General features: G+C 45.7%; 1 protein-coding gene across 1 annotated transcript in view; it reads right to left on the bottom strand.

Moving 5' to 3' along the window:
• Window positions 1-14,187, bottom strand: part of CFAP47 (cilia and flagella associated protein 47) — a 583,307-nt gene that overhangs the window by 150,041 nt on the left and 419,079 nt on the right. Inside the window, exon 57 of the mRNA XM_087721802.1 lies at window positions 202-294. Within this exon, the coding sequence (XP_087577928.1) occupies window positions 202-294 (93 nt within the window). The remainder of the gene's footprint in view (window positions 1-201; window positions 295-14,187) is intronic.

The raw sequence follows: 14,187 nt of genomic DNA, 5'->3' as shown, positions 1-14,187 counted from the left end.
TTCTTGTAGATTTTATCCTTTTGATACAAACAGATGGTTTTCAATTCAAGTGGAAGTGATCCCTCATATTAAAACTGTCCTAACATTAAACATTTTTTTTACTGTAAAATGTTGGTTACTGCATACAACTATAATGTAAATTTGAGCTACATATCCATACATAAAAGTTTCCTTTAGAAACTTAAACCATAAAAGTGCTACCTTGTTTTTCCTTGAGTGGAAGCCAGAAAATACTGTCTTTACTGGAATGGTGGCATGGAGTTGCATGATGATAATCTGTGATGTGATCATGATCTAATGAAAAAGGAAAAAAAAAACCTCTTATATTTCAATGTCACATTCAAGGAGAATTCGCTAAAGATTGAAATGATCAAAGGCTACTTTAATGTTCTTCAAAGTATTTCTTGGAATAGAAATTGACAGTTAAAAGGTCTTTTTGCATTTTAATTTATGTATTACATGCCAAAAAAACTATGAATATTCATAGTGACATATTAAAATTCTTTGAAATAATGTATAAATAATTTCTGCTGTTTCCTACCCTCCGCAAAAATATCTATTTAGCAAAAGGGTTGAGTTAGAGGTTTGTTATTTAAAACAATGCTTACATAGCTTAAAAGAAATTATCTGCACTGAAAACATAATCAGACTAAGATGTACTTTTAGTAATTCTTTGTTTTATAATTTTTATTTGCAATAAATTTTCTGAAGATTTATAATGTTCTCCAGATTCAACAAATCTCTGAATAGAGTTTGATAATAAAATGATTTTTAAATATAATATAATAGAAAAATAAAATAATAGGAAGGCATAAATGCTACTGCTACAATAGTACAAAGCAATGAGTGCTGCTGCTTTAGAGAGAAAAATAAGACTTTGATTAAAAATAAAAAAGGGAAATAATAGATAATCTGATTATGCATTGCTATACATGCCTACATATTGAATATCTATCTATGTATGTATCTATGTATGTATCATACGTACAAGCTATTTCAATTGACTTGCTCAATCTAGTACAATAAATAGATTTAAGGATTAAACAAAACATAAAGACGACTCAGGGTGACAATTAGAAGTCAAATTTCATATTGGAAAGAGCAGGCTCTGATCAAATAGGAGCTGGCCATAGAATACGGCTATTAAACCAAACCAGTGGCACCTATGTGGAATCAGAGGTGGGTTCCTACTGGTTCAGACCGATTCGGTTGAACTGGTAGTAACTTGGCAGCCTGGGTTGCTGGAACCGGCAGCAACCCTGGCCTGTCACATCTTCAATCTGAATTTCTTGATGGCACCATAGGCGCTGCCATCTTGGTTTTGCCTTCTGCGCATGTGCAGAGCAATTTTTGTTATATTGTGCATGCGTGCACAGCACGCATCAAGCACGCACATGGTGCATCCCTGAGCAAACCGGCAGTAGCAGCAGCCGGAATCCACCTGTGTGGAACCCTAGCGACACATGTAACCTAGAATCATATTGTCTATGATATAACTTTGTAATGAATTCAGAATTCTGGAAGTACTATATTCTGCTGACTCCCCAGTGGTTTCTTGAGTATGAGTTGTAACAAAATCAGATAGGCAGAAGTGTCAGGAAGAAAAAGAAATGGAAAAGAATATAGAACAGAGAGAGGGGATAGAGGGAGAGGGAGAGGGAGAGAGGGAGGGAGGGAAGGAGAGAGAGAGGGAGGGAGGGAGGGAGGGAGGGAGAGAGAGAGAGAGAGAGAGAGAGAGAGGGAGAGAGAGAGAGAGAGAGAGAGAGAGAGAGAGAATGGCTCTACTTATAATTGATATGCAGACAGAATGGCTCTACTTATAATTGATATTCAGATATCTAACGTAAGAATTCTTAATATATGCAATACCATGACCTCTAAATGGTGAAATAAATGAAATGACTTAATGATTTCACTAGGGTAAATGCTTGATAAAAATCACATCCTTTTTTATAATTATTTTTGGTCTAGATAACAAGTAAACACAATAACTTCTACATTTTATTAAATAAAATCTTCTTTGAAAAATAGAAACATTTTTAAGTAGAAAAGATAAAGTTTTTCTCCACTGCACAATTCCTGAAATCTAGGATTAATTTTGAATGCAATCCATTGTGTTCACTAAAGTTAAGAAGAGAAAACAGAATTTCAATGCTTTAAACTAGTTTCTGTTATGCTGCTCTTGAAATGTTGCAGCTTGCAAAACAGTGACATGCTGTAAGTTGCTTTTGGCACTCTCTCTCCAAGTGCAATTGTGCTGAGATAAAATCACACACACACAAACCCAGGCAGCTGAAAACAACCGCTGGCAGCTGGAGGCTTCTCGGCACAAAAGGTATCTAAGCCTTGTGTCCCCTCCCCTTGTGTCCCCCCCCCAAGGCAAGAAGGTAGGTGACCGAGGCAGGCGGCAAGTGGGTGGCGAGTGAGTGGCAGCTCTGGGGCAAGGCCAGAGCCAAGGAATAGCACATTCCCCAACCTGGCTGAGGTGGGCGGCAATCAGGTGGTGGCTCCAGGGCAAGGCCAGAGCCAGGGAATGGCGCATTCCCTGACCTGACCGAGGTGGGTATAGAGCGGGTGGCGGCTCTGGGGCAAGGCCAGACCTGGGAAATGGTGCATTCCCCAACTCAACTGAGGTGAGCAGCTAACTGGCAGTGGCTCCGGGGCTTCGGGGAATGGCACATCCCTGGGCCACGGGCCCCGACCCAAGGCAAAGGGTGAATGGGCAGCATGCATTGTTTATCTTTGGTGAGCTGAGCAGAGCTGGTGAGGTGATTAGTTGGGCCGCATGGCAAAGGCAACATATATAGGGCAGGGTTGGGTGGGCAGAGCAAATGGTGAGCAGCCAGAAGGGGAGAGCAGCAAGCAGCTGAAAGGGGTGAGTGACAACCATATGGGCATGGGTTGGCCAGTCAGAGGTGAGATTTACTGGTTCAGTGAACTGGTCCGAACTGGTCGAATATACCCTTGATGGACAGCCTAAAAATGCATAAATGGATCATAGAACAAATCAATTCAGAATTCTTACTGGAAACCAAAATTATTATACTTTAGACGTGTTATATGAAGACTTACCTTTCCAAAGAAAAAGGAAAAGGGGGAAGGAAAGAGCATAATACCACTTACACAAAGAGTGTATGATACAAATACAGTGGCTGTATACTGTAGGATGAAAGTCTGATTCCTGTGGTCCAGCCTTGTTAGCCTCAACCCACACACTATGAACTATTCAGAATTAAATAACTGTAGTTTTCAGGGATATCACTATTATTTAAAAGTGCTGTTATCGCATGAAAGTTATTGGCATTTTATTATATTATAATGGATAGCAGGAAGAGCTCTATGCTCAATATTCAAATAAGCTAGTCATGAGCAAACCAATCACATTTTATATCTTTGCCATGATTACAAAGATTTAGGATAACCTGTATAGATTTACTTTTCATGATTTAATAGTTACACATTGTTCATATAACTGTTTCTGTTAATTCAACTTCGCTGTTTTTAAAATATTGTGTTGAGATAGTTAATGCACATGACAATATAGGTACATAATTAATAAAGGTAGCATTTATAGAGAATGTAGAAAAAGTATAATTTCAAAAGCTTGCACTAGTAAATGACATGATGAAAAATGTTACTATTAGTGGAAAAATAGGTTGTCGAGAATAAAACAATGTTACATTTGTGCTCAAGAATAAAATAAAGTTATGACTTCCGGGTAATATGGCTAACTGAACACACACATGGGGAGAGATCTCCGGAGGATTTCTCCCTGTAGTGTTACTCTTCTACCTTTTAAATGAAGGGACTGATATCCCATCAGTTTTTATGACCCACCCAGTTAGGATGTGTTGAAGAACTTCCACTCTTGAATAAAGCTGTAAGCTAGCAAATTGCTTTTTGAGTTGAACTCTGAAGCTGTCTACTTGCCAAACCCTGGAAGGGGAGGGGCTGCAATCTGTTCAGGGGTTGGTTGAAGAAAAGACCGTTGGCTTACCTGAACGGTCGTTCTCAGGGCACTGCAAAGAGAGTCCAAATGCTGGGTTAACACAGCCTATCTGCCCTTGGACTGAGTGATGTTTTTGTTGACCACGCCTCCCTTTGCCTGCACATGCTCAGTTCGAAAACGAAGGCACCATCCTGTAATCATTACAGTCAATACAGCCACATCGTTCAATATACAAACACCCGGGTGGGTTTGGACTCTCTTCGCAGTGCCCTGAGAACGACCGTTCAGGTAAGCCAACGGTCTTTCTCCAGTGCACTGCTCAGAGAGTCCAAATGCTGGGACATGCCCAAGCTATTGAGTCCCAGGGTGGGGAAGCGCCGAAGCCTCTGGCACTTCAGCCACTCTTTGTAATACTCTTCTGCCAAAGGAGGCTTCGGTTGAGGCAAAGGTGTCAATCTTATAGTTTCTAATAAAGGCCGTGGGGGAAGCCCAGGTGGCCACTCTACAAATGTCTAGGATAGAGGCCTGGGTTGCCCAGGCTGCAGACGTTGCAGCACTCCTGGTGGAGTGAGCGGTGACCCATCCCGGAGCCGTCTTGCCCTGGTGTTCATATGCCAGTTTGATGCAAGCACGCAGCCAACGTCCCACAGTGTGAGAGGAGACCTTGCGGCCCAGGGACGCAGGGAGGAAGGAGACAAAGAATGCCTCTGACCGGCGGTAGTCCTTTGTTCTCTTTACATACGTGCGCACGGCCCGTCTCACGTCCAGCTTGTGCCACTCACGCTCCTTAGGGTGAGAAGGATGGGGACAGAAGTTGGGCAAAATAAGCTCGTGAGTCCTGTGAAACAGAGAGTTAATTTTCGGAGCAAATGACGGATCAAGTCTCAATATTACTCTGTCCAGGTGAACTACGCACAAATCCTCCCTGACAGAGAGCGCAGCAAGCTCGGAAACCCTGCGAGCGGATGTAATGGCCACCAGGAAAGCGGTCTTGATGGTGAGGTGGCGGAGACTGGTCTTTTTCAAAGGTTCAAATGGGGCTTTGGTCAGGGCCTTAAGCACAAATGGAAGATCCCATGACGGATACCGGTGAACAGCTGGAGGGCTGATGTTCGCTGCTCCCTTGAGAAAACTCTTGATCTGAGGGAGCTGACTCAGCGAGCGAGAGGCGCCCTTTGCCAGGATGGTAGACAACGCTGCAACCTGGCGTCTGAGGGTTCTGACTGCAAGGCCCTTATCCAGACCCTCTTGCAAAAAGTCTAGGGTCTGAGGGATCGAGGCTGAGGAGGCCACTATGTTCTTAGTCTTGCACCATTGTGAGAAGGCGGCCCAGGTGGCATCGTAGATTCTAGTCGTAGAGGGCTTCCTGGACGCTTGGATTGTTCGAATGACCTGGTCAGAGAATTTTTGCTTTCTCAGGAGCTCCCCCTCAAATGCCAAATGGCTAGCTGCAGCCACTGGGGCTCCGGATGGGTGATGGCCCCCTGGCTGAGGGCAATCTTGTCCCGGGGGATCCTCCAAGGTCTTTGAACTGAGAGGCTGACCAGGTCTGCGTACCAGGGCCTTCTGGGCCAGAAGGGAGCCACCAGAATGAGGTCTGCCTTTTCGGTCAGGAGTTTGTTCACCACTTGAGGGATGAGCGGGAGTGGAGGTAAGGCATACAGAAGTCCCTGAGGCCACGCTGACCTCAGAGCATTTGTTCCCTCTGCCTGGGGCGAGCGGTAGCGACTGAAGAAGCGTGGGAGCTGTGTGTTGTTGTGTGTGGCAAACAGGTCTACCTGTGGCTTGCCGAATCTCCTCATGATCTGCTGGAACAGGTCCGGGTGCAGGCGCCACTCCGAGTGGTCGATGCGTTGGCGGCTCAGCCAGTCTGCTTCCTGGTTGCTTACGCCGGAGATGTGATCTGCACTGAGAGAAGCCAGATGACGTTCCGCCCACCTGCCCAGTGCTTCCGCCTCGAGCATGAGGGCCTTTGACCGAGTGCCCCCTTGCCGGTTTATGTGCGCTTTTGTCGCCACATTGTCTGTCATCAACAGTACATGAGCCCCTCTTGCTAGAGGTGCAAACTTTCTCAGCGCTAGGCGAGCTGCCCTCAGTTCCAGCCAATTGATGCTGTGGGCGGCCTCCCTCTGAGTCCATCGGCCTTGGGCTAGGTGGCCCTGACAGTGGGCGCCCCACCCCAGGAGGCTGGCATCCGTGGTGACAACTAGTCTCTCCGGCTCCTTGAACAAGCAGCCCTTCCTGACTGCCTTGGACCTCCACCATGCCAGAGACCGGATCACCTTTCGTGGGAGCCGAACCCGCTTGAGTGAGTTGCTGTTCTTGGCCCTCTGCATTGGCAGCAGAAACCACTGCAGCTCCCTGGCGTGAAGACGAGCCCAGGGAACCACCCCCAGACACGAGATCATTATCCCCAGGAGCTGGGACAGCTGAATGATGGGTACCGACCTGGCAAGGCTGCAGTGCTTCACTCTGCGTCTCAGGTTGGACAGCCAGTCTGGCGAAAGAAATACCTGGCAGGAGGTGGAGTTGATGACCGCACCCAGGTGCTGTATACAGGTGGATGGTCGGAACTGACTCTTCTCCATGTTGACAGAGAAGCCATGGTACTGCAGGGTCTGCACAGTTAGAGAAACATCGCGGTGTGCCTGCTTGGTGGTGAGAGAATGAATGATTATGTCGTCTAAATAACATTCCAGACGAACCGGATGGTTGCGGAGATGAGCCGCTAGCACTGCCAGAATTTTGGTGAATGTTCTGGGCACAGATGATAGCCCGAAGGGAAGAGCCCTGTACTGGAAATGCTCCCCTTCCGCACAGAACCTCAGGAACCGCCTGTGTGCCACATGGATGGGGACATGCAGGTAGGCCTCTTTGAGATCTATTGATGTCAATAGGTCCCCCTCCCTCACACAGTCCAGGATGGAGTGGAGTGACTGCATCTTGAACCTCTTGTAAGCCAGATGCTGATTTAGGCTCTTGAGGTCCAAGATGGCCCTCCACCCCCCTGAACTCTTGGGCACTAGGAAGAGGATCAAATAGAAGCCCCTCCCCTGCTGATCCCTGGGGACTGGCTCTATCGCCTCTATCTCTAGGAGATGGCGGATTTCTGCCCTCATGCGCTCCCTCTTTTCTGCGTTCCTGGGGGTAGGACAGCGGATAAACTTTCTTTGGGGAAAGGATAGGAACAAGGCCCTTGCGAATGGTGTTGAGGACCCACTTGTCCGATGTTATCTCCTCCCACCTGTCGGCATACAGCTGTAGCCGACCCCCGATGGGGGGATCCCTGCGACCGTCACTTTCCTTTACGAAAGGGCCGGGATCCACCACTGTTGTTTCCTCCTCCTCGGAATGGTCTCCGAAAGGAAGACTGGGAATGGTTGGCACGAGCCCCGAAGGATCTGTCTTGGTGCCTATCCCCCCCCTGCCTGAAAGGGCCTCTGATAGGAGGAAGGGTGAGAAGATTGCCCTGTTTCCTGGCTCCTGTAGGGTCTCTTACGAAAGGATCCCACCCCTTTCCGGTCACCCCTTTTAAAGGTTGCCGGAAGGATCTTGCGTTTGTCCTTGGTTTCGGTGACAAACTTGTCCAGGGCCTCTCCAAACAGAAGGCCCCCTTTAAATGGGGCCGATGCCAGCTTCCATTTAGCTTTCATTTTGGCCTGCCAATGCCTGAGCCATAGAAGGCGGCGGGAGGTGATATTGGAAGCTAGAGCTCTGGAAGAGAATTTTGCTGCTGTCAAGGTGGCATCCGCCGAATACTCGACAGCGGTAATAATCTTGGTTAGCTCATGGCGCCACCTAGATTTCCTGGGCGGGGGTCTGGACCTGAGTTGGCGCAGCCAGAATAGGGTGGCCCTAATAAAAAAGGAGGCAGAGGTGGATGCCTTGATGGCCCAGGCAGACGCCATGTGTGTCTTCTGACATGCCTTTTCTGACCTCTTATCTTCTGCCTTAAGTCCCTCTAGGAGCTCAGCCGGCAGGTTGGAATTGGAAGTCAGAGACACGACTGGGGCATCTACTTCCGGGAATTTGAGGATTTCCTCCATTTTATCTTCTACTGCATATAGAGTTCTATCCCCCCCACTGGGGTTGGTCAGGGTGCCTGGCTGTAGCCACTGGCGCTGCACCGCGTCCATAAATAGGTCTGGCACAGGAATAACCTCGGGAGTCTCTACCGTCTCTTTGAACAACCCATGCTTAAGATCCTTGGAAGTGGAAGCCTGAGAGGCCTCAGGTCTGGAAGTGGGGCTAACTCTGTGGCCGTCATGGCTTTGTGTAAGATAGACTTGAATAATGACGGCTGAAACAGGCCAGTGAAATTTGGCTTGTCAGGGGCAGGGTTCTCATCCTCGGAAAGGACGAAGATCTCCCCTTCTTCCTGCTCAGAACTTGAAAGCCCAGAGTGGGAAGGGCTTGAAGATGGGGAGGAGGATGCAGGCTCCTTAGAAGTGGAGGCCCTAGGTTTGCGTTTTTCCTTTGGGGCCTTGCCCTTGCGAGAGCCTTTGCGCTTAATGCCCTCAGCTATCCCTTGGGAGATGGCTAAGGAAATTATCTCCCTCATTTCATCGGAAAGAGCAGGGCTTTTTCCCCTTTTTCTCTTTTGTTTACTGGGCCTGCGCTGGCTAGGCCTGCCTGAGCTGGGTCCACCCCTCCCAAGGGGGGAGTTCTGGACAGAATCTCGTTCCTCTCCAATGGAGGAGCTAGGGGAGTCGGGGTACCCCCAAGATGCTTCAGGAGATGGATCCCTAGATGCATAGGTATTCCCAAACAAGAATTCACTTTCCCCGGGGGATTGGGCCTCACGATCAGGGGAAGCTGACTCCCTGCTGCGACGGTCTGGGCTAGGTTCTGGCTGAAGGGGCCTTGAACCCTCCCTGGGATCCACTGTGGCTCTTGGAGAAGACCTTTCAAGTGAGCCTTTGTGCCCTATGCCTTTATTTGCAGAGGGATCCAGCTTGCTGCGTTTGCTGGAGGACCCCACCTGTTCCCCTAAGGCCTCCCTGCATTCCTCAGCCATTTCAGGTCCCCACGAGGCCTGGAATATAGCTGGGTTTGGGATGGGCACGCGCTGGCCTTTGCGGTCCAAAAGCGCTGGCAGAATCTCCAGGAGGGAAGGGCCGCCTTGGGGTCGGATTCCTTCCTCCCACCGCCCTCGGTTCCCCGAGACTTAGCTTATTTTCCGGAGGGAGAGACTAGCTGGCTCCCCAGTCTAGTCTCCAGCTTCCCCGCGGCGTTCTGCAGTCGTTGAGGGCTCGCTGAGGCTCCGTTGGCTGGTTGGGCTCTTCTTGCTGTCCTCGCTCCTTGCACGCTCCGAGCTTTGCCGCTCTGCACAGTGAGTCGGATCGATCCAAAATGGCGGGGGGTGCGCACGCAGCCACTTCCCGCTCTTTCCAGCCTCAAAAAGCGCGCGAAGACTCCAGCCGTCGCTGCTGATGCCGGGCAAAATGGAGCAGGCGAGGGAATCCTAGCAATCCGGCTCGCCAGCTTTAGAGCCTTCCCAGAGCCTTCGCTGGACCTTTCCTCTCCGTGGGACGCCCCTGCTCCGACAGGGAACTTGGTTTACCCCACCCTTTGCTCCAGTTACTAGCCAGCCCCCGCTGTGCAAGCCTTTTCAACCCCCTGCAGTGCTTGCAATTAGCAACAGCAGGGAAACCCGGCAGCCCTTCTCTTAAAGCGACAGAAACCTCAATGGAGGCAAAAGACAGACCTGATGTAGAAGTGTGATTTCCTTTATCTGAGAAGTTAAACGTGGTCCAAATTGGGAAACTTTTTCCAGCCTTTCTGCTCTTAGACTGGAGCTCTCCCAAAACAGTCCTAGCTCGGGCGGACTGAGTTTTCGAACTGAGCATGTGCAGGCAAAGGGAGGCGTGGTCAACAAAAACATCACTCAGTCCAAGGGCAGATAGGCTGTGTTAACCCAGCATTTGGACTCTCTGAGCAGTGCACTGGAGAACCATCCATTTTGACATTTATTTTTTGAACAGTTATACCTTCCTTTCTTAATCACCTTCAAAAATTATTATTCTATCTTAAATCAACTTAATAGAGGCTTTTTCTACCAACAGCCTTCTATACCTTTTTGAAGACCTGTGCCATTTCAGGGATTTATTTTGTCTTGAACAAGGAAGAAGGCTGCTAAGGCAAGCCAAATAAGGAAGTTTGCTGAGAGAGGGAAAAAGAAAAGTTGGAGAAAGATAAAGATTGAAAGTCATGATTTTTAGTTTACTGTTGTAGTAACTGGTAGCTTGATCTTCTTAGCTGTGAGTGGCTAAAATTTTCTGATTCTGATTTTGACTAAAAGCGGAAGCCAAGATGGTAGAGCAAAGTATTAAAGATATAATTGAAAGGTTTCTAAATAAAATACACCAATTTGTGGGCCAATTGCTCTCTGATGATAAAAGAAAATCCTTTCAAAGCACTTCTGAGATGCAAATATGTGGAGAATGTTACCAAACTGCAGAGGCAAATTTTCAAATAGTTGAAAATGCAGAGGAGTATTTTGCAGCCTTGAAAGAACCAGATATTGACTTTCATTTTCACCCTCACTATTAAGGTTCAAATGTAAACATATCAACACAACTGAAAGGAGTGGCAAGAAAAAAGACAAATTTGAGACTTTTTCTTTAAGGGCATTAATAAGATTGAGGATTTTGTGATTAAAAAAAAGATTACAAGTTTTCTATACTTCCAGAAAAGAAAAAAGATTTTATACCATGTAGCTGGAAGGAGTGACTTAAACTTAATGAGTTAACTGGAACCAGGATGAATTTTTCTCTGCCTCATATGTGTAACTGAAAAAAAGTTTAACTTAAGTGTGTGTGTGTGTGTGGCACACACACACACATACACACACAGCTGTGTGAAAAAGTCCTGCACGCTTTATGGTTTACGGTTTATGACATTTTTTGGATAGGCCATTGATTTTATGATATTTTATGCTAACTGCTATGCAAATATTGTTATATTTAAATAAAAACTGGTGATTTTTAAGTGAAAAGCATAAGCGTTTTGCAATTTGGTGCTGTTTGGATGAGAATTGTGAATTTTCTTGCATGCTTATAATGCATGCTTACAATGACTATGAAAACTGATTAACTGATGTATACCCAGTGGCATATGTGTTGCAATTACTAAGGCTGATGCTAGTGTTTTGTCAACATTTTTATTGTTTGTGGCCCTGAAAAGGACCGTTTAGGTAACCAAACATGGTTACTAAAATGAAATTGGCCAGCCGTTATTGTTTATCACCAGGCGGCATCACTTCACCATAGACTGTATAAGCCTTTGCACGTGATCTTTGGTAACAATGTGGTGCCAGGCTGCAATAATGGATTCAATCAGCTCCTGCTCTGTCTTTGGATATTTCTTGCTTATTTTGTAACCAATCTTGGCTCACAAGTTCTCAATTGCGTTCAAATCCGGGCTCTGAGCTGGCCAATCCAGGAGTTGAACACCATGCTTCTTCATCCACTGCTGGACGGACTTGGCTGATGACAAGGAGCATTGTCATCCTGGAAGTAAAAGTCTTTCCCTACAAGTTGCTGAGCTGAAGGAAGCATGATCTTTTCCAGGACTTCAACATACTGCTTGGAATTCATGATTCCCTGCACGATTTGTATCCGACCAATACCTGAAACAGCAATACAGCCCAAGATCATCATGTGCAATGGATGCTTCACAGATAGATTCAGACAGTACGGCCTAAATTCTTCAGCTGGAAATCTTCTGACATACTTATTGCACTGATTCCCAGTCAAGTAGAAAGTGCTCTCGTCACTGAAGATGACCTTGGCCCACTGTTCGTTGGTCCACTTGGCATGCTTCTTGGCCCACACACATTGACGAGAGCAGTAAGCGTACGTGAGCAAAGGTTTACTTCGAGCCCTGCAGCCTTTGAGCCCTTTGGCAAGCAGTCTGTGACATACTGTGTTTGTGCACACTTTTACATCACATGTTTCACCCCAAATTCTTGTAATCTGAGGTGAGGTGAGCTTCCTGTCAACCATCAAAATGCGTTGCAAAGCCCGATCTTGCCATTTTGTCGACTTCCTTGGTCTTCCAGAGCAGAGCCTGTCATCAATTGAACCAGTTATTTGGTATTTTTCAACCACTCTGTTCACTGTGGTGTGATGACATTTCATCCTCTTGCTATTTCTCTACAGGAGTAACTCTTTTCATGAAGCACAATGATACAATGCTACTGCTCAGTACTAGTGAAAGCAAAGGCCTTCATCCTTGCCCGCAGCCAGAGCTAAATTAAATTTCTTGTTGCTTTTCATGCCTATTTATAGTCAGAGAATATGACAACATTGTTTGGCTCATAGATTTAGCCTCCATGCATTTTGATTGGTCAGCCAAAGCTCGCTGCTGATTAGCTACTTTCGATCCTAACATTGTCAAAAATTCAAGTTGTGTTTGTTTTAGCACATAAACTCACTCAAAACCTTTAAAAGACTTTGGTTACATTAATAAAAATTATGCATCTCAATCCGACTACTGAAATTTTCATCAATGTACTAATTTTCCATGGTTTCTATGAGTGAAAAGTTGATTAAACATGTAAATACAGCTTAAAACTGAAAGCGTGCTGACTTTTTAACACAGCTGTGTGTGTGTGTGTGTGTGTGTGTATACATACATACTATATAACATTTAAGTTAAACCTTTCTTTCAGTTGCACTTATCAGGCAGAGAGAAATGCATCCAGCCACCAGCTATATATATATATGTGTGTGTGTGTGTGTGTGTGTGTGTGTGTGTGTGTGTGTTTGTGTATATGTCTACACACACACACACACACAAAGTAAGCAAAAGCTATTGTAAATGTATCTGAGAGTATCTGTATTAAGAGAAAATTAAAGAACATGATGTATCAGTTTAAAGAAAAACTTTATATGTTAAAAAGGATATTAATAGAATAAAAATATTATATAAGGGTAGTTTGGAAGTGGGAGAGCTAAATGCAATATTTAAGTTTAAAAGTTGCATGTTAAAATCAAAGAATAAGATGTATTAGAAAGTGTTTTTTAAGTATTTTTTGTTTGTTTGTTTTTAAAAAGTTTAAGTACTTTGAGGGAAAGGATGAAAGGGAAAAAAAGGTTCCCCCCACTTCAGTAAGGCCAAAGAATTTGAAAGAATACAAAATAATTTTTTTAAATAAAAATGGTGACAGTTCACAAAGTTTAATAGGTCAAATAGAAATACATACTATTTTCATAGCAAGGAAGATAAAGTAGGAATGGTTAAATTGAATGCTTTATTTAAAGAGGAAAACATGTCTTTATTTAGATATCACTTCTGCCTGATTCACAGGTTGCAGTTCACCCAATGATGGCTGATTAGGGGGGTTTATGTGCCAAGGGCCACTCTGCTGGCTTGAAGGATTTCTGGCCCAAGGGCCCCTCTGCTGGCTTGGAGGATTTCTGGCCCAAGGGCCCCTCTGCTGGCTTGGGGGACTTTCCCATGTTGATGGTCCAGGAGGTGCCCACTGGCATCTTAAGCATCCATACTCTGGAAGAAAATCCAATTTAGTGGTGCTTCATCCACTAGCTGCAGCCCAATTTCTGGTGATTGGCAAGTGAAAGATACTGGCCAAATCCCTTCTTGCTGGCTGGGTTGAAAATCCCATCTTGATAGGGATTCTGTCTTCAACTCAGTTGCCGGGCATTGGTTCATTTCAATTATCCCCGTTTGGAAGGAGTCAAAATCTCCACTCCAGGGTTTTTACCAAGCCTTGGCTGGGGGGAAGGAAGAGTAGTATGCACTCACATTTAGTTGTCTGGAATGGTCCGGGGTCTCCATTGGAGCTGACTGTGTGAGGGTGGCTGGGATCTCCATTCATCAGATCTTCATGCCATCCTTTCTCCATGTTGAGAATAAGCTCCTTCATTCCTCTTCTTTCCATCCCCCACAGGCTGGACTTCTTGCCAGCGGCAATAAATTTTAAAAGCGAAATTGCTTTTACCTTTGAAGATTTGCAGAGAAGCGTCTCATCTCAGCTTCTTATCTCAAAACGCTTACTCCTAATTGTTCGCTGATATTTTATGCTGACTGGGTGGTTCAGCGTTGGAAAACAGCAACCCTCACCAGCCACCCCCCCATGAGGGAGGGGTGCTGGTGATTTATTTTGAAGTGAGTATTGGGATAATGTCAGCGTTCCAAATATCATGAAGAATTAAATCAGAGACCAAGGCAAAACTATCCTTAAAGTTCCAATTTAATAAGACAGACATGTTGGC

The sequence above is a fragment of the Thamnophis sirtalis genome, unplaced genomic scaffold, assembly GCF_051295495.1.
Source record: "Thamnophis sirtalis isolate CommonGarterSnake01/CBP01778 unplaced genomic scaffold, rThaSir2_p1.2 scaffold_8, whole genome shotgun sequence".
NCBI classification, from domain to species: Eukaryota; Metazoa; Chordata; class Lepidosauria; order Squamata; family Natricidae; genus Thamnophis; species Thamnophis sirtalis.
Note: the sequence above shows the minus strand (reverse complement) of the source record. Positions and strands in the feature narration are given on the sequence as shown.